The following is a 19,638-nucleotide window of genomic DNA, read 5'->3' on the forward strand; positions in this document are numbered from 1 at the left end:
TCATCAGCTGAGTGAGAACAACATTGAGGGCCCATGACACAGGCGGCGGTTTGACAAAAGCAAACCTTTCATGAAGTGAACAACTAAAGGCTGGCCAGAGGAAGCACCAACTACACTGAGATGAACCCTTACAGAGTTGGTCTTAAAGACAGGACTCGGAAAGGTGCAGAAGGTATTCAAGCAGGGACAGTGCTGTAGGACAGCAACAGGATCTAGGGCCTTGCCCTCATACCAAACCTCCTCCATTTGAAAGAATAACAGTGTAATCTTTCCTAGAAGCCAGCAAGACTCAGGATACAACCTCTGACAGACCAAGAGAAGCAAATTCTAGGCTCTGAACATCCAGGCAGTGCGGGTCAGAGACTGAAGGGATGTAGAAGAGACCCCTCATTCTGCATGATGATGGCTGGAAAACACTCCAATCGCTATGGTTCTTCGGAGGATAAGTCCAGAAGAAGAGGGAACCAGATCTGCCAAGGCCAGTAAGGCGCGATTAAGATCGTGGTCCCATGGTCTTGCTCGAGTTTCAGTACAGTCTTCCCCACAAGAGGAATGGGAGGATACGCATACAGAAGACCTGACTCCCAATGCAGGAAGAAGGCATCTGACACTACTCTGTCATGGGTCTGAAGCCTGGAGCAGAACTGAGGGACCATGTGACAAAAGCAACCAATGCTGATGCTTCTGGGCCTTCACCTGAAGTTCAGTGTCGAGACTCCTCAATGCCACCGAGGACAACGTCGAATCATCACGTTGCCTCTGGGTCGGGTCCAACGCTGACCAGTCCCAGGGGCCCTGTCCAGCAGTTGGCATCGAGAGGTGGAGACACACTACTGCTCCCAGTGTCTCTGCGTCTTGAGGCAGCCATAGGGACCAATGCTCCCGCTGCTGTCTTTGATGTTGAGCTCGATGCCAATGTCGATGACCTGGACTTGGCTCCAAAAATTTTTTTATCGTTGAGTCCTTTTCTTCAAACAACGACAAAACAGGGTTATGATCAGGCCCTAGAAACTGAAGACACCAAGAATGGATGTCCTTGCCAGAGATTGTCCAATTGTACCAAATACAGCGCTTAAAGCCACTGAGAACTTTAGAGGACATGGACGAAAAAACGTCCGATGCTAAATGAAGATGTGACGGTACCTGTTGTGATCAAAAGGCACCAAAGGGGCAAGGCACCAAAGATGGGAAAGACCCAACTAGAGACCAGGCCTAGAAGATGGAAAATAAAGGAAACTTAAAATTGGACCACATAAACTAAAAAGGTACGGGAAGAGAAGGGAAAATAAATGCCCAAAAAGGCACAGCAAAAAACTGATGGAAAAATCTCTTCAGACAAGGTGCGAAGAGAAGTCACAAACGTTGTCTTCTCCTTACCCCTACTGTAGTTAAAAAAAGAACTGCGGTAGCCGTGCAAGAGCGGCAGGCGAGAAGGCACTGTGGAGTGTGTCTAGTGCTCCACAAAAGCTCTTCTGGCTTGTCATAAAGCCCAGACCAGGCAACGTGATGCCGCATTACCCACTTGTGAGAATTAATGCCCTGCTTGTCCTCAGAGAACGCTGCACTTAAGGAGTACAAATTTGGTCCATTAGCAATAAGCATACTCTTTACTCATGGCATGCCGCTGAGGAGGAAGCCCCTTTGGACATACCAACTTATCCCCTTTTACATTTGCATAGCCTGCAGCTATGGGGAAAAAAAGTGTTTTTTTTAAATTGGATATCTTACCTTTATCAGTTAATGAAAAAAAAACCCCAAAAACTGAGGCACATGAATGTGCACTAAGGAGATCCAGCATCTTTGGACACATAATGTTTCTGCTTGACTTTAGCATTCTAACACTTAACTTCCCAGCAGATGGGAGGGGGAAGGAGATGAGTAAGATGTAGAAGGGGTAATTCCCCTTGAAAATCAACACCTTTAATCACCTCCTTTGACCTAACCAAGGAAACACAAACAGCAAGAGGGTACTGGTGATCAGATCACTAATGCAAGCCTCTGACTGGTGTTTGGAGTGGATTCACTGCTGACCAAGGTAAGCACATGTCCTGTGACACCTTTGGGGCAATGACTCTTCTTCACTGGCTCCCTATACAGCTTTCTGTTCTTGCACTGGAGGAACCAACAGTTTAGTCTGGCTACAAAGTCAGGAGTAAAGTTATTTCCTATCGTTCAGTGATCATCATTTTACAATGAAGGCATTATTGCTCAAGCACCCTAGCAGCGATAACTGTTTCTGTTCAGTAGTGGCAGGGTGCTCATGCCCTTACATTTCAAGCAGAAGTTTCAGTCAAGCTACTCCTCAGCTTTTAGGAATGCAGCCTGAACATGGAGGGGAGGGTGTAAAGGGGGTAATAAGAACACTGATACTCAATGTTCTTGCTTCTAACCCTTAACCGCCCTACTCCTGCAGCAAAAAAAGAGATACATTGAAGGAACCTGTCCCGATGATTATGTTGTTAAGGGTTCTAGAGGAAACAATATACAAACTGTGGTGCTGTGTAGATCAGTTCTCAAAATGATCCACAAATCAGATTGATTAAAGACAGTTGAAAATGTCTCCTTGATATGAACCAAATACAATTTCTGCTCCCTCCTGTCCAATTTACATGATGTTCAGACCAATGCCTGTGGCTCCTTAAGCGTGAGAACAGCAGCTGGATTGCCTCTGTATGCAAAAACCCATGATTGACATAGAAATGCACCCTGTGCGTGTGTTTTGAATATACTGTGATTGAGCAGCAGCAAGAAAACAGAAACTCTGTCCTCATTGAGCCCTCCCACCCCTGCAATACAGAAATCAGCCATAAGAGAGGTCTTTTGCCTCTTAGCAGACACAGCTGTGGTCCCATCCTAGCAGAGGCTGCTTGGCCAGGGATTGTTCTCAACAACGTAGCACAGCACCTATTAACATAAATGCTGTTAAGGAATCATTGAGGAGAGAGTGTCTTTTCCCCTCCTCCTTGTACTTAGATTCTCTTTATCGTCCATACATCCCAAAAACAAGAAAGCTGAAGAAGACGGTCACACCGACCAGGGACACAGTAGCAGGAGCAGTGAAAAACTGGCGATAGTTGATGCGGAAGTACCAAATCACAGCCAGCATCACCACAAAGATAGGTATCATGAGATTGCCAACATTGATGGTGACACCCGGTGGCTCCATTGCAGCAGCAGTCATCCTGTCTGGCCCAGAAGTGGTGGTGCTCTGTGACCGGTGGCAGTGAATGACACAGTTGTCCATGATGTTAAGGGAGCTGAGGGTTCGTGTCTGGTCCTGCAGCAGCTGTCCTTGGTAAATGAACTTCATCTGATTTTCTTGGCCAGGAAAATATTTGCTACGCCACAAAAAATATCAAGAGAGGAAAAGGAGAAGCGGATTAGTATAGCAAGGAGAACCACATTCCTCTAGGATCAGGTTACATGTCATGTTCTCAAGTGCTGTGGTATTTCCGAGATATATACTAATACAAGATGACTTCTTTCTTCTCACTATGGAGTAGATTCTATACATGGCACCAAAACTTCTGTAACGGCAATCGCTCGTGAAGTTGCCATTACAGAATACAGCATAAGTTGGCATGTGCACGCCTAACTTTAGGTGCAAGCACTTGCTCCATGTCAAAGGCTCGTGCCTAAATTTGGCAGCTGCGTGCATAAGTTCACGCACATGTAGTCACAAGCATAACTACAAATTAATACCAATTAACACCACTGAAGTGGTATTACTGGTACTAAAGGCCAACTGGCACCTTATTTAGCAAGTAAGTCAGGCCTGTGACTGGCATTATTCTATAACTTGTGTGCCCAAATTTACACAGTAGTAGGAAATTCGGGTGCTCAACTTTACGGAATCCAGGGCTATTTGTGCTTCTGAAGTAGCTTCTTTTGCTGTGTTTCAAGACACACACATGAACACTATCCTCCTAATACTCAAAACCATTTAACCGGCCAGGAACAGCACCTGGCTGCGGTACTTAGCCGGCTAAGCGCTAATAGTCAGCACGTGATAGACGGCTATCTCAGCTGAATATTAGCACTTAGCAGCTAGCCGGATGACTGGTTGTCGCGTGACATAGCCGGATAGCGCCGACATTCAGTGTCTGTCCAGCTACGTTTGACAGCCAAATATGGCCGCATCAATAGGTGGAATATCTTTGATGAGTTCCAACTTAACTGGCCAGCACTGAATATCTCTTCTATTTCCAGTACCCATGTTGAATTGTAAGCCACATTGAGCCTGCAAAGAGGTTCGGGATAATGTGGGAAACAAATGCAATAAATAAATATCGGCTTGGTTGGTTAAGGTCAAACCAGCCAAAATTAAAGCGAATATTCAATGCCGGTTATCAGAAACAGCCCGGCACTGAATATCCAGGTTCAACGCCAACCGTGGGCGTTAGCCGGGCTAACTCTCGTGGCCTGAATATCAAGCCCTATGAATTAAAAAAAAAAATAAAAAATTAACAGGACACCTAGGTTTAAAGGCTGAGTAAGCACCTACTTTATAAACCTCTCTGGTGTGCTTGTCCTCTTTTCTTTAATGATATGGAGCTCCTTTCCCTCTTTTATTATTGTATGTAAAACACGTTGCCCTTACCTATGTAAAGGTGGTATCTCAAGCAAAGAAATAAACATAAAGGCACGTAAGTGCCTGTCTTTATAAAATATTAGCATTAAGCAGCAGGAACGCAGGCACGGACATTTACACCTGCTCCAAAAAATTTGAAGTATGTGCTAATCTGTGTGTAAATTTTGCAAAGTATGTGGATAGATTAGCACATTTTGTAAGCTATGTGCATACGTGTGATCTCTGCCTATAATCCATCCAGACCATGCCCCTGGCTACACCTACTGGCAAATTACGTATAGTAAGGCAGTCGTAACTTTACAGAAGGCCTTTTATGTGCATATGTAGATACATGCAAACAAGAAAGGCATTATAAAATGATCTCCTATATGCAGTTGTGACAGAACAGATGAGCCATTTTCTCTTGCTTTTTTTGGTGCTCTGCCAGAAGAAATGAAAATGGAAAGCAAGCTGCTTCATTTATGTTGGTCGAATCCTCTAGAGTTAACTGGCTGGCAGTGTAGCAGTAAAAAAGGAAAGTAGAGAACTATGATTAATACATCTGTGTTCCCGTTGTGGGTCCCTTTGGCCTGTGATCCTGAAGCAGAAGCAGTGATTCGAAATGCTGGCCATTGTCGATCACGGTCGGGGCCCAGGGAAGAACACGGAGACCAGCTAAATTAAGCTAGGATCTTCTACTAAGTTACAGCCTTTGTTTTGATAGCAGTAAGCTATTCTACAGAGGTTTTTGCCAATGATGAGGAAGTCCCACTCCTGCAAGACAACATAAAAGTCTGGGAGCTTCTCGAGGCTTTTCCTCTACATAACATTTAGTGTGTTTATTCAACATTAAGAGAACCCCATAATCTTGATTGTGAGTGTAGCAGTAAGCCCAGAATACACACCTGTAAACCTAAAAACTCTCTCAACCACTTGTGTGTGGCCTTGAGAAGTCACTTAACCCCCCATTTTAGAGGAGTGCTGGCTCTTTTGCTCATCTGGTAAAAATGTGTATGCTGACAGCTTTATGGAGAGAAATGTTATTAGTCACCTCAGCCAGGTGGTGTACAACTCCAGTCCCTGAAAGTCTGGCTTTTGGGATACCCCACATATGATCTAAAACATGGATTCACTTGTATATTATTGTTACCCCTGAAAACCGGGCCTAGTTAAGAGAAAACGACCAGTTTTGTTTAGAATTTTAAAAACATTGTACTTTCTCTTACCTCTTGAGAATTCCAACAGTGTCACTGGGTCTCACTAAGGCAATTTCTTCTGTGTCATTTAGAAACTTTAGGCGCACTTTGATAAGGCCTGCACTGGACTCATTCCCACTCCTTCCATGGGACACACCACCAGCTCCCTGGTTCTCATGGCCCAGCTGTTCTGTAGGGCCAGGTGATGACCTTTTGGGCAAACCCTGGATGTTCAACAGATGGTCAAGGCTGGCATCAGGGATGCTGCTACTGTCCCCTTGTTCCACTGGAGTTCCAGGGATTGGAGGCCCTCTGTCAGGCAGAGTATCCCCCGATTCCTCTGCCTTTTCTTCTGGATTCTCTGCAGCCCCCTGAGGTTCTGTTGGTTCCACAGTGACTGGGTTACCCACATACTGTTCCACATGGTTCAAACCTACCATGGTGTCACCATGACCTCTAGGAACTATGGCACTCAGAAACTGGTCACTACCGTCAGCCACATAAGTGGACAGCCACGCCAGGACCATAGCCAGGAGAAGTCCCAACAGGCCAACCACCACCGTCACCTCATCCCCCACACCTTCAATCATTGTTGTATCCGGAGGCTCCATGTCTCTAGTAGGAACACTACTGCAAAACAAATAAAACAAAACAAATTAGAAAATAGACATTCTGAACCAGGATATGAGAAAAGCAAAGGAGGCTGACTGAGATCATGCAGAAAACCCAAATACACAGGCCAGTCATCCAGTTATGTGAAGCAGATTCTAATTTGACCAACCAACCTCAACAAGACAAGGTCAAATTATTTATTAGGGGCATTGAACTTGTAAATGATAAATCTATGAGCTCTGCCTGTGTGTCCAGCAGAGAGCAATCCTAATAAAATAAATTCTAAATTTGTGTTTCATATACTGGAATCAACCCTGGGATTTTAAACACTGCCTTTAGCACCTAAATAAACTGAGCTGACATCTGCTAGAACTTCCAGCATTCAATGGGTGATACACCCAGCCACTAAAACAAAAAAATGGGCAAATATCTCCAGCCGTTACTCAAACTACCAAGACTAAGATACCACTAAAGGATATGAAAATCAACCTAAACAGGCAATGAACAACCCACTTTAGCTTACATCTCCCAAAAAGTGAATTATTTTCAAACTCTCCTTCTGACATCTTGAAACTGGCCTGGTTCTGCAATGGGCTTTAATTTATGAACAGCAGTTCCTTTCTGTATATTTGAAGCACATAATCCATGGGACAGATACAGAAGACCTCTGAGGGAGTAAAAGGGATTGCAGAACTCAGCAGTCAGGACAGACTGGATAGGCTGTACAGGCTTTATCTACCATCATTTTATTTTATTATTTGGATTTAGCTTACACCTTGTCGGTAGCAGCTCAAGGTCACTTACATTTAGGTAAAACAGGTACCCTGTCCCTTGAGGTTTTATAATCTAATTTTGTACCTGAGGTAGTGAAGGGTTAAATGATTTGTCCAACAGCACAAGAAGCGACAATAGGATTTGAACCCTGACTTTCCTGGTTCTCAGCCCATTGCTCTGTTAGGCTACTTCTGCATTTCATATTTCTATTTCGAAGCACAATGAACTGAAACAAAAATCAAAGTTTGAACCTGGGACCAATGATTAAAATTATCAAACGACCAGCGGTACCTGCATCATGCCCAAGTGGGATTCTTTATTATCTAACCAAAGTATCATCTCTCATAGGCTGGGAACTCGGGGCACATATCGCTCCTCAATTTTTTATTTTTTTTAATATAGTAGTTCTTTCCTGCTCAGCTGGAACTAGGCTGAATCTGGTACCATGAGCTTTTACTTGCGCTACTTGTGGATTCTAGAATTATTTTATATTCTTTCAAAACCGTAGAACCATGAGACTTGAATCTATCTACTGAAGTTGGCCAGGGCCCAACAGCAGTCTCAATTGTCTTTGTTTTGTTTTTTCTGCCACTCTGCCTCTCTACCCAGGCTCAGCACAGAAAGGAGAAAGTGGATGGAGGGGGAGGAAGAATCGCATGCTTGAAGGACAAGGCATTTTTAAACAGAAAAAAGAAAATGAATGCATTTGGAAATGCTCATAACCTTGCACATACCCCTCAATTAAGTTTGGTGGAGATGGATCAGGATGCCACTGGCACACACTGGTCAGAAGTCATGGCCCCAGCTTAAAAATTAATGAAGGCCTCTGATCTAGTGTAACTCAGATTCAGTAACCAAACTCTCCCTGATAAGGGCTGGAAACACTGCCTCAAAAATCCCAGCCCCGGCCAACCCAAAGAGCTAAATTCTGCCCCCACCAAGAATCAAACCATGCACCTTCTGCATAACGTGTAGCATGTGCCATCTGAGTCATCAAGCTGGCCCATCTTTGCTGCAACTTTTCTATCCATCCAATTCTACAGTGAAGGACCAGACCAAAGACGGACAGAACTGACAAGCCTAACACTAGTTACTACTACTACTACTTAACATTTCTAAAGCGCTACTAGGGTTACGCAGCGCTGTACAGTTTAACAAAGAAGGACAGTCCCTGCTCAAAGGAGCTTACAATCTAAAGGACGAAATGTCAAGTTGGGGCAGTCTAGATTTCCTGAATAGGGGTACAATGGTTATGTGCCGAAGGCGACATTGAAGAGGTGGGCTTTGAGTAAGGATTTGAAGATGGGCAGGGAGGGGGCTTGGCGTATGGGCTCAGGGAGTTTATTCCAAGCATAGGGTGAGGCGAGGCAGAAAGGGCGGAGCCTGGAGTTGGCGGTGGTGGAGAAGGGTACTGAGAGGAGGGATTTGACCTGTGAGCAGAGGTTTCGGGTAGGAACGTAAGGGGAGATGAGGGTAGAGAGGTAATGAGGGGCTGCAGATTGAGTGCGTTTGTAGGTAAATAGGAGAAGCTTGAACTGTATGCGGTACCTGATCGGAAGCCAGTGAAGTGACTTGAGGAGAGGGGTGATATGGGCATATCGGTCCAGATGGAAGATAAGACGTGCAGCAGAGTTCTGAACGGATTGAAGGGGGGATAGATGGTTAAGTGGGAGGCCAGTGAGGAGTAGGTTGCAGTAGTCAAGGCGAGAGGTAATGAGAGAGTGGACGAGAGTTCGGGTGGTGTGCTCAGAGAGGAAAGGGCGAATTTTGCTGATGTTATAGAGAAAGAAGCGACAGGTCTTGGCTATCTGCTGGATATGCGCAGAGAAGGAGAGGGAGGAGTCGAAGATGACTTTGAGGTTGCGGGCAGATGAGATGGGGAGGATGAGGGTGTTATCAACTGAGATAGAGAGTGGAGGGAGAGAAGTGGGTTTGGGTGGAAAGACAATAAGCTCGGTCTTGGCCATGTTCAGTTTCAGGTGGCGGTTGGATATCCAGGCAGCAATGTCAGATAAGCAGGCCGATACTTTGGCCTGGGTTTCCGCAGTGATGTCTGGTGTGAAGATAGAAATCTGGGTGTCGTCAGCATAGAGATGATATTGGAAACCATGAGACGAGATTAGCGAGCCCAGAGAAGAGGTGTAGATTGAAAAAAGAAGGGGTCCAAGCACAGATCCCTGAGGAACTCCAACAGAGAGCGGGATGGGGGTGGAGGAAGATCCATCTGAGTCATCAAGCTGGCCCATCTTTGCTGCAACTTTTCTATCCATCCAATTCTATATTGAAGGACAAGACCAAAGAAGGACAGAACTGACAAGCCTAATACTAGTTCCTAAATATCCACTATAAATCAGCCTGTGTCTTTTCAACTATAACACAGAAAACCCATCACTGGCCAAAGCCTGCTCAGTTTCAGAATGTGCCGCCTTTGACCTACTTTAACTGGTTAGGGAAGAAGTGCCTCACTGAGAAGCAGAATATCAAAAGCCCTGCGCTATTCCAAACAGCGCTCTAAAAACTGCACTGGAACAGTGCAGGGCTTTACCTCCACTATAATCAGAGCTAATAGCATGCAACTTGAAGCACACTTTTATCTCGGATCATAGGGTAAAAGTGCAGGAGCACTGTGCCTGAGTGCAATCCTCCCACACTTGTTTGGCAGGCCCAGGCTGTCAAACACAGGAGCTGGAGGTCTGTGGAACCCCCAGACCCCCCCCTCCCCCTGCAATTCAAGGCTCTGGTGGCCTAGTGCCCTCCCCGAACCCTCACACCAGGCCATCGACATGGGAGCTGGAGGTCCAGTGGACCTCCAGTCCCCCCGATACAAGTTCATAATAAATAAAAAAAAGCCCTTGTGGTCCAGAGGGCTGCAAACACAAGCCTCCCCAACCTGGTGGTATAGTGGCCCCCTCCCTGCCCCCCCTGTACTTGAGTAGCGGAGGACCGAGTAATACACTCCCTCCTCTTCCAGCGCCACCCACCCCTGCCCAGTGCATCCTGGGATGTGCTGGGTGGGGCTTTACCACCATATAAGGACAGGGCTGGGCGTCAACAAGGTGGCGCTAGAAAAGGAGGGAATGTACTATCCCCTCCTCTGCTACTCAGGTACGGGGGGGACGGGGAAGGGGGCCGCTAGACCACCGGGTTGGGGGGGCTTGTGTTTGCGGCCCACTGGGCCACCAGGGATTTTTTTTATTGGGGTGTGAGGGGGGGTTAGGGCAGGCTGGAAATCTCCAGCCCCCCTGTGAACTTGTGTCATGGGGGGTGGTCTGGGGGACTGGAGGTATGTTGGACTTCCAGCCCCCATGTTGTTGGCTTGGGGTGGGAGGGGTCAGGGTTCCTGTGGAGGGGGTTCCCATTGGGGGGATGGGGGGCCTGCTAGCATACAGGACAGGGTTCACCATTGCTCCCTAACGTTCTGCAAACCCTAATGCCAGCTCTGAGCTGGCATAAGGTTTGCTGCGCTGCCCGTTGATCATTGGAAAGGAATAATAAAATACCTGTTTAGTATGCTTTTATGTGCTACTTGCAGTCAGAGCCGGTGAGCGCATTATTTCACATGCTCGGGAGCTCTGAACATAGGGCGGTAGCAAACGCGGGCGCTAGTATGGCGCTAATAGCCTCTAGTGCCCGCATTTGCTTCTGATCATCGGCCTGTGAATCACAGTGAAAACAAACAGCAGCCAGGGCAAACTTACAGCAAAGCAGATTGTGAGACACTTAGGAATTTTCAGACTAGAAGTGATGGTTCATGACCTTTATCTTGGATTCCTGCCTCAGCATGAAGCACTAACCTCCAAATCAAGCTTCAATTATTAAAAATTTATTTCAGGTAGCAAAAATATTAAACACTTAAGACAGTACTATATTAAAAGTTCTGGATAAAAACTGAACATACTAGGCCTGCATTTATGACCATAATAGAATCTTGGCTAAGAGATCCAGAAAATTCTAAATGCCCCCTCCTACAGGAGCTCAAGATAGTAACAGTGCTCAGTCCCAGACACCACCTCCCCCCATCCTCAGGGCCAGGAAGACCACACAGTGCTTGATCCCCGATTCTTTCGACAGGGTCTCAGGAACAAGACAGTTCCTAGCCCCTCTCTTATGCCTGGTCCCTCTCACACTCACATACGTATACAGAGTACGCCTGGGGCCCATCAGACTCAGGGGTTCACATATGAAGAGCACACACGGTCCCTGTCATCCTTAGGTAACATGTATACTGAACACACCTAATTCCTGTTATCATCAGAAGCCCAAGCCCACAGAGCACGTCCAGCCTGTCACACTCAGGAGCCCAGATACACAATGTAACAAATAAATAAGGTACCCAGTCCCTGTCACTCTCAGGGGTCCACATATGCAGAGAACACACAGTCTCTGTCACCCTCAGGGACTTATGTATACAGAAGGTACCTAGCCCCTCGCACCCTCAGGGACCCAGACATACAGAAAATACCCTCTCATTCTCAGGAGCGCCTGCATGTAAAGAACGCAGGGAACACCCAGTCCCTGTCATCCTCAGGGGCCCACATATACAGGGCATGCCCAGTAACTGTCACCTTCATAGTCCCCAGAAGTACAGAAGGCACTGGTCCCTCTACCCCTGGGAAGTCCACATATACAGAAGGCACCTGGTCCTCTCATCCTCGGGGGGGGGGGGGGGGGGGGGGGCTCAAATATATAGAAAGCACCCTGTTCTTCTTATCCTCAGCCAAGTATGCAGAGCATGACCAGTCCCTGTCACCATCAGTGGCCCAGATATACAGAGGGCACTCAGTCCCTGTCACCATCAGTGGCCCAGATATACAGAGTTCAATACAAAAAAAAACGCTACTGTTTTAATGATCTAAGAAGCATTAAATAGAACACTATGAAAACGGATCTTCAGAGGTGAACCTCCACTAAAGCCTTGGGCTTTGAACAACTTGGAAGTAGGTGTATCACCTTAATTCTTCATCAATCCAAATTCTTTTTACTCTGTTTTTTTTTTTACTCTTTTTGTTTTATATTATTATACTCACAAACAAACGCCTGAATACTTTTTCTTAAGGCTTATAGAAATCACATTTAACCCCATTAATACAATTCAGATAAGTGATTTCTATAAGCCTTAAGAAAAAGTATTCAGGCGTTTGTTTGTGAACATCATAATAATATAACAAAACAAAAAGAATCCAAAATGAGTAAAACGAATTTGGATTGATGAAGAATTAAGGTGATACACCTACTTCCAAGTTGTTCAAAGCCCAAGGCTTTAGTGGAGGTTCACCTCTGAAGATCAGTTTTCATTCTATTCTATTTAATGTTTCTTAGATCATTCAACAGCGATTTTTTTTTTAATTGAACAGTTGATATTAATATTGCAGCTGTTGCTACAGTACTCAATGAACTGGTCATTCTTATTGAAGCAGACATACAGAGGGGCACCCAGTCCCCCACACTTTCAGGGGCCCAGAGAGCACCCGGCCCCCTCTGCTCTCAGGGGCCCAAATATCCAGAAAGCAACGGACCTCTGCTATTCTCAGAGGACACCCAGTGTCTCTCATACTCAGGGGCCCAGGTATTCAAAGCGCAGCCCCCCACCTGCCAGACTCAACTATAGAAAAATGCGCCCGGATTATGACCCCTCCTCACCTGTTCACCGAGAGGCCTTTACAGCTGACCAGAACCTCTTGGAGGCTGGAGTCCCGCCGCTCCCTTCATGGCGGCCACTGGCCAGTCTGCAGGCACACAAAACACAGGAAACGCTGACGTCGATTCCCCGCCCCTCCTCCGCCACAGCCAGACGCGTCATCACTGGGACGCTCGAGTCGAGCTCGATGACGACAACATTTTCGGAGGGCACGTTCCACTTCCCGGAGCGACGCGTGACGTAGCGGTGGTGGGTGGGTTTTCTGTGAAGTTGACCTACTTTTGAAGGCCGAATGGGGAAAATAGTTGACGTTCGTGAGTTTTTGGGCTACTTTTTTTTTTTTTTTTTTGCAGTGTGTGCGTCTTGGTTTTGATTTTTTTTTTTTTTGCCAGTATTTAGAATTCAACCAATGAAGGTTCCAAGCTTCAGTGTAGTAGTATTCCGGCCATCTTCCTGTACTTTTCAGTCTTCATCAGTCGGCTCGTGCTCCAATAGTCTCTCTCGGAGCTTTGCGAAGCCTCGTTCTGGTGCTCCAATAGTCTGTCTCAGTGTATTTTTTTCAACAAGCCACAGACTCAGACTCTCTCTCAGTATCGGTAGGTACTAAAGCCTCACTTTGTCGTCTCCGTTTCAGGGAGTTTTGCGGTCATCAGTTTCCCTTCACAACATTATGACTTCAGCTAGCCACCTCAGAGGCATTGTTTGAAGGCTAGAGAATGAATGTCCCCATGCATACCTCCCTCCTACCCACCCTTCCCACTGCCTGAATGCAAGACTGTCATTGAGATGTTTCACTTATATATACTCTCAGCTACCACACTTGCTTATTTCCGATCTGACGAAGAAAGGCAACCTTCCAAAGCTAATCAAGAAATGTATTAAGTTATGTCCAATAAAAAAGGTATCATCTTATTTTCTTTTCCATGTTTTATTTTGTTTGATTTCTATTGATAACTTCTGTGCAAAGAGAAATGGGACTTGAAAAACCCCATTTCTTTGGTTTTTGTAACTACATTCAAAGTGGTTTACATAGTATATTCAGGTACTTATTTGTACCAAAAGGAAACTGGTTCCTGGGATTTGCTGGCTGACTTTAGACTTCTCAAGAAAAGTCATAAAATTGCAGGATATTCTTCATGTGAACTGTGGTCATCCCACTCATTACTGTTCAGAATGCAGACAAAGCTCCTAGGGGCAGGCACCCGGACCTACAAAAAGTCTTAGGCCTTAGCTGGGCACAGGCAGGGAGGCGGTGGTTCACAATCACCACTCAGTTGCTCAGCTAGTGCAACTCCAAGAATTTCACTCCCACACACTGGGTTTTTATTTATTTTCCAAAACAAAGCAGTTTACAAAAAACAAAATAAAATATATAGAATACAAGTTAAAAAAAACAAATACAAGATAAAAAAAAACAATTCAATTTTACTAATATGAAAAAAAGAAGACAGGCAGGCTCATTTTCAAAGCACTTAGCCTCCCAAAGTTCCATAGAAACCTATGGAACTTAGCCTCCCAAAGTGCTTTGAAAATATGCCTCTATGTGAACAGTTCTTGTAAGTAGCAACTTGGGGGAAAAATACGACAAAAGATGACATCTGAATTCTTTCATCCCAACCCACGGTTACATCCTGCACATAGTGGGTGATGCCCCATCCTGCCAGGCAGAACAACTTGGGGCCGATCTTTTTGTCACTCTAAAGTCTTGCTGGGCTTATCCCCGGCCGCTGGACTCATCCACAAACCAGATCTTCTCTGTCCATCCACTTCTTAAGGTGCAGTTCTTCTCACCCACCCTTGGAGGATGTTCTTGGGGTTTCCAATTAGAGAATGAGATGGGGACGGGGACCCGCAGTATCATCGGGGATGGGGACAACAGAGCCCACAAGGACGGGGTGGGGATGGGGGACAGAACCCAAGAAGGCAGGGACAAACTTTGTCCCCGTGTCACTTTTTACTTTGAAGCCTGTTAATGAACTGGACTGTTATTTATGTTTGATTGATGCAGACAATATTTTTATTTTTTGGAAAAACAAGCAAACATGCTGGCCACAGCTAGCAAAATTTGCAGTGGGGGGGGGGGGGGGATCCTGTACATCCTGCTACCAGCACATCTTCTAAGAAGACATCATCTACTGCAGGAGGGACTGTGGAAGACAGGAGAGCTAGACTGAATCCTGAGATTGTTGATGACTTCTTATTCATCCACAGATTAAAAAATCATAACTGTGCTTCATAGGGCATATTTCTCCCCTCTAGGGCATACAGAATGGGTTGTATTTTGTACTGCTGGACATTTTAACAGCGTGGATTAGGATTCCTTGGGGTAGTAGAAGTCAGCTATTGTTGGGGTTGGAAGGGTAGAGGGTGGTGGTGGGAGGGTTTATTAGAGCTGCTCACTGTTATTACTGTTTTCTATTTCTAATTTATACACAACAGTTGCACAGCATATTGTTCCTTTTTATACTTTAATAAAAAGATTTAAATATAAAATCATAAGTGTTTGAGGTGTCTGCAGATGAGAACAGAGCCCACTGGGATGGGGTGGGAATGGGGATAGAACCTGCGAGGATGGAGACAGGGCTTGCGGGGACAGGATGGGGATGGAGACAGAACCTGCGGGGATGGGGAGAAATTTTATCCCCATGTCAGTCTCTATTTCCAATCCTTCCACCCCAAAGAGCCGTTCAAAAATACCATCCTGGAAGCCCAGGCCAAATATATTCCGTGTATTAAAAAAGGAGGAAGGAAGACCAAACAACAGCCGGCATGGTTAAAAAGTGAAGTGAAGGAAGCTATTAGAACTAAAAGAAAATCCTTCAGAAAATGGAAGAAGGATCCAACTGAAAATAATAATAAACAGCATAAAGAATGTCAAGTCAAATGCAAAAAGGGACTTTGAAAAAAAGATTGCGTTGGAGGCAAAAACACATATAATTTTTTTTAGGTATATTAAAAGCGAGAAGCTGGCAAAAGAATCAGTTGGACCACTAGAAGACCGAGGAGTAAAAGGGGCACTCAGGGAAGACAAAGCCATAGTGGAGAAATTAAATGAATTCTTTGCTTCAGTCTTCACTGAAGAAGATTTGGGAGAGATACTGGTGCCAGAAAAAATATTCAAAGCTGATGAGTCAGAGAAACTGAATGAAATCTCTATAAACCTGGAGGATGTAATGGTGCAATTTGTCAAATTGAAGAGCAGCAAATCTCCTGGACCGGATGGTATTCTTCTCAGAGTACTGATAGAATTGAAAAATGAACTTGCAGAACTATTGTTAGTAATATGTAATTTATCTTTAAAATCAAGCATGGTAGCAGAAGATTGGAGAGTGGTCAATGTAATGCTGATTTAAAAAAAAAGGTTCCAGAGGTGGTTCAGGAAATTATAGACTGGTGAGCCTGATGTCGATGCTGGGCAAAATGGTAGAGACTATTATAAAGAACAAAATTACAGAGCATATTCAAAAGCATGGATTAATGAGACAAAGCCAACATGGATTAAGTGAAGGGAAATTTTGCCTCACCAATCTATTACACTTCTTTGAAGGGGTGAACAAACGTGGATAAAGGTGAGCCAGTCAGTATTGTGTATCTGGATTTTTAAAAGGCATTTGACAAAGTACCTCATGAAAGGCTCCAGAGGAAATTGAAGCATCATGGGATAGGATGTAGTGTACTATTGTGGATTAAAAACTGGTTAAAAGAAAGAAAACAGAGAATAGAGTTAAATGGTCATTATTCTCAATGGAGAGGGGTAGATAGTGGGGTTCTCCAGGGGTCTGTGCTGGGACCGTTGCTTTTTAACATATTTATACATTATCTGGAGATGGGAGTAACTAGTGAGGTAATTAAATTTGCTGACGACACAAAGTTATTCAAAGTTGTTAAATCGCAAAAGGATTGTGAAAAACTAAAACAGGACCTTATGAGACTGGGCATCCAAATGGCAGATGCCATTTAATGTGAGCAAGTGGAAAGTGATGCATGTGGGATAGAGGAACCCGAACTATAGCTACTTAATGGAAGGTTCCACATTAGGAGTCACTGACCAGGAAAGGATCTAGGTGTCATCGTTGATGATACATTGAAACCCAATGCTCAGTGTGCAGCGGCGGCTATGAAAGCAAATAGAATGTTAGGTATTATTAGGAAAGGAATGGAAAACAAAAATGAGTACATTATAATGCCTTTGTATTGCTCCATGGTGCGACTGTATTTTGAATATTGTGTGCAATTCTGGTCTCCACATCTCAAAAAAAGATATGGTGGAATTAGAAAAGGTAGAGAGAAGGGCGACAAAAATGATAAAGGGGATGGGATGACTTCCCTATGAGGAAAGGCTAAAGCAGCTAGGGCACTTTAGGTTGGAGAAAAGTCAGCTGAGGGAAGATATGATAGAGGTCTATAAAATAATGAGTGGAATGGAACAGGTAGACGTGAATTGATTGTTTACTCTTTCCAAAAATACTAGGACTAGAGGGCACGCAATGAAGCTACAAAGTAGTACATTTAAAATGAATCGGATAAAATATATTTCTTCACTCAACATGTAATTAAACTCTGGAATTCGTTGCCAGCAAATGTAGTAAAGACAGCTTAGCGGGGTTTAAAAAAGGTTTGTATAGCTTCCTAAAAGACTTGGGGAAAATCCACTGCTTATTTCTAGGATACGCAGTATAAAATGTATTGTACTGTTTTAGGATCTTGCCAGGTACTTGTGACCTGGATTGGCCACTGTTGGTAACAGGATGCTGAGCTTGATGGACCTTCGGTCTGTCCCAGTATGGCAATACTTATGTACTTAACTAACCAGTCTGCAAAATCTATAGTGCACAACTACAAGGAGGAAAAAGCCTGCCTAGCAGTTGCATATATAGAATACTAGCATTTACATGACTGCCTACGTTTGATTCATTGTGTGAATGAACCTAAATGGAGACAGACCTTGAGACAGCCTTATGGCGAAACATAAATTCATGTCATAAGTACATAAGTACATAAGTAGTGCCATACTGGGAAAGACCAAAGGTCCATCTAGCCCAGCATCCTGTCACCGACAGTGGCCAATCCAGGTCAAGGGCACCTGGCACGCTCCCCAAACGTAAAAACATTCCAGACAAGTTATACCTAAAAATGAGGAATTTTTCCAGTCCATTTAATAGCAGTCTATGGACTTGTCCTTTAGGAATCTATCTAACCCCTTTTTAAACTCCGTCAAGCTAACCGCCCGTACCACGTTCTCCGGCAATGAATTCCAGAGTCTAATTACACGTTGGGTGAAGAAAAATTTTCTCCGATTCGTTTTAAATTTACCACACTGTAGCTTCAACTCATGCCCTCTAGTCCTAGTATTTTTGGATAGCGTGAACAGTCGCTTCACATCCACCCGATCCATTCCACTCATTATTTTATACACTTCTATCATATCTCCCCTCAGCCGTCTCTTCTCCAAGCTGAAAAGCCCTAGCCTTCTCAGCCTCTCTTCATAGGAAAGTCGTCCCATCCCCACTATCATTTTCGTCGCCCTTCGCTGTACCTTTTCCAATTCTACTATATCTTTTTTGAGATACGGAGACCAGTACTGAACACAATACTCCAGGTGCGGTCGCACCATGGAGCGATACAACGGCATTATAACATCCGCACACCTGGACTCCATACCCTTCTTAATAACACCCAACATTCTATTCGCTTTCCTAGCCGCAGCAGCACACTGAGCAGAAGGTTTCAGCGTATCATCGACGACGACACCCAGATCCCTTTCTTGATCCGTAACTCCTAACGCGGAACCTTGCAAGACGTAGCTATAATTCGGGTTCCTCTTACCCACATGCATCACTTTGCACTTGTCAACATTGAACTTCATCTGCCACTTGCACGCCCATTCTCCCAGTCTCGCAAGGTCCTCCTGTAATCGTTCACATTCCTCCTGCGACTTGACGACCCTGAATAATTTTGTGTCATCGGCGAATTTAATTACCTCACTAGTTATTCCCATCTCTAGGTCATTTATAAATACATTAAAAAGCAACGGGCCCAGCACAGACCCCTGCGGGACCCCACTAACTACCCTCCTCCACTGAGAATACTGGCCACGCAATCCTACTCTCTGCTTCCTATCTTTCAACCAGTTCTTAATCCATAATAATACCCTACCTCCAATTCCATGACTCTGCAATTTCTTCAGGAGTCTTTCGTGCGGCACTTTGTCAAACGCCTTCTGAAAATCCAGATATACAATATCAACCGGCTCCCCATTGTCCACATGTTTGCTTACCCCCTCAAAAAAATGCATTAGATTGGTGAGGCAAGACTTCCCTTCACTAAATCCGTGCTGACTTTGTCTCATCAGTCCATGTTTTTGTATATGCTCTGCAATTTTATTCTTAATAATAGCCTCCACCATCTTGCCCGGCACCGACGTCAGACTCACCGGTCTATAATTTCCCGGATCTCCTCTGGAACCTTTCTTAAAAATCGGAGTAACATTGGCTACCCTCCAGTCTTCCGGTATTACACTCGATTTTAGGGACAGATTGCATATTTCTAACAGTAGCTCCGCAAGTTCATTTTTTAGTTCTATTAATACTCTGGGATGAATACCATCAGGTCCCGGTGATTTACTACTCTTCAGCTTGCTGAACTGACCCATTACATCCTCCAAGGTTACAGAGAATTTGTTTAGTTTCTCCGACTCCCCCGCTTCAAATATTCTTTCCGGCACCGGTGTCCCCCCCAAATCCTCCTCGGTGAAGACCGAAGCAAAGAATTCATTTAATTTCTCCGCTACGGCTTTGTCCTCCTTGATCGCCCTGCCTTGTTTATATATAATATATTCTCCCTATGGT

General features: G+C 44.7%; 1 protein-coding gene across 1 annotated transcript; it reads right to left on the reverse strand.

Moving 5' to 3' along the window:
- Positions 1-1,713: 1,713 nt before the first annotated feature.
- TMUB2 (transmembrane and ubiquitin like domain containing 2) lies at positions 1,714-12,900 on the reverse strand. Its single transcript, XM_030221348.1, has 3 exons — positions 12,793-12,900; positions 5,797-6,396; positions 1,714-3,338 (listed from the first exon to the last, which is right to left on the reverse strand). The coding sequence occupies exons 2-3, from the start codon at positions 6,375-6,377 to the stop codon at positions 2,981-2,983; spliced, it is 939 nt and encodes a 312-aa protein (XP_030077208.1). The 5' UTR covers positions 6,378-6,396; positions 12,793-12,900; the 3' UTR covers positions 1,714-2,980.
- Between the last annotated feature and the right edge of the window lie 6,738 nt (positions 12,901-19,638).

This window comes from Microcaecilia unicolor, chromosome 12, assembly GCF_901765095.1.
Source record: "Microcaecilia unicolor chromosome 12, aMicUni1.1, whole genome shotgun sequence".
NCBI lineage: Eukaryota > Metazoa > Chordata > Amphibia > Gymnophiona > Siphonopidae > Microcaecilia > Microcaecilia unicolor.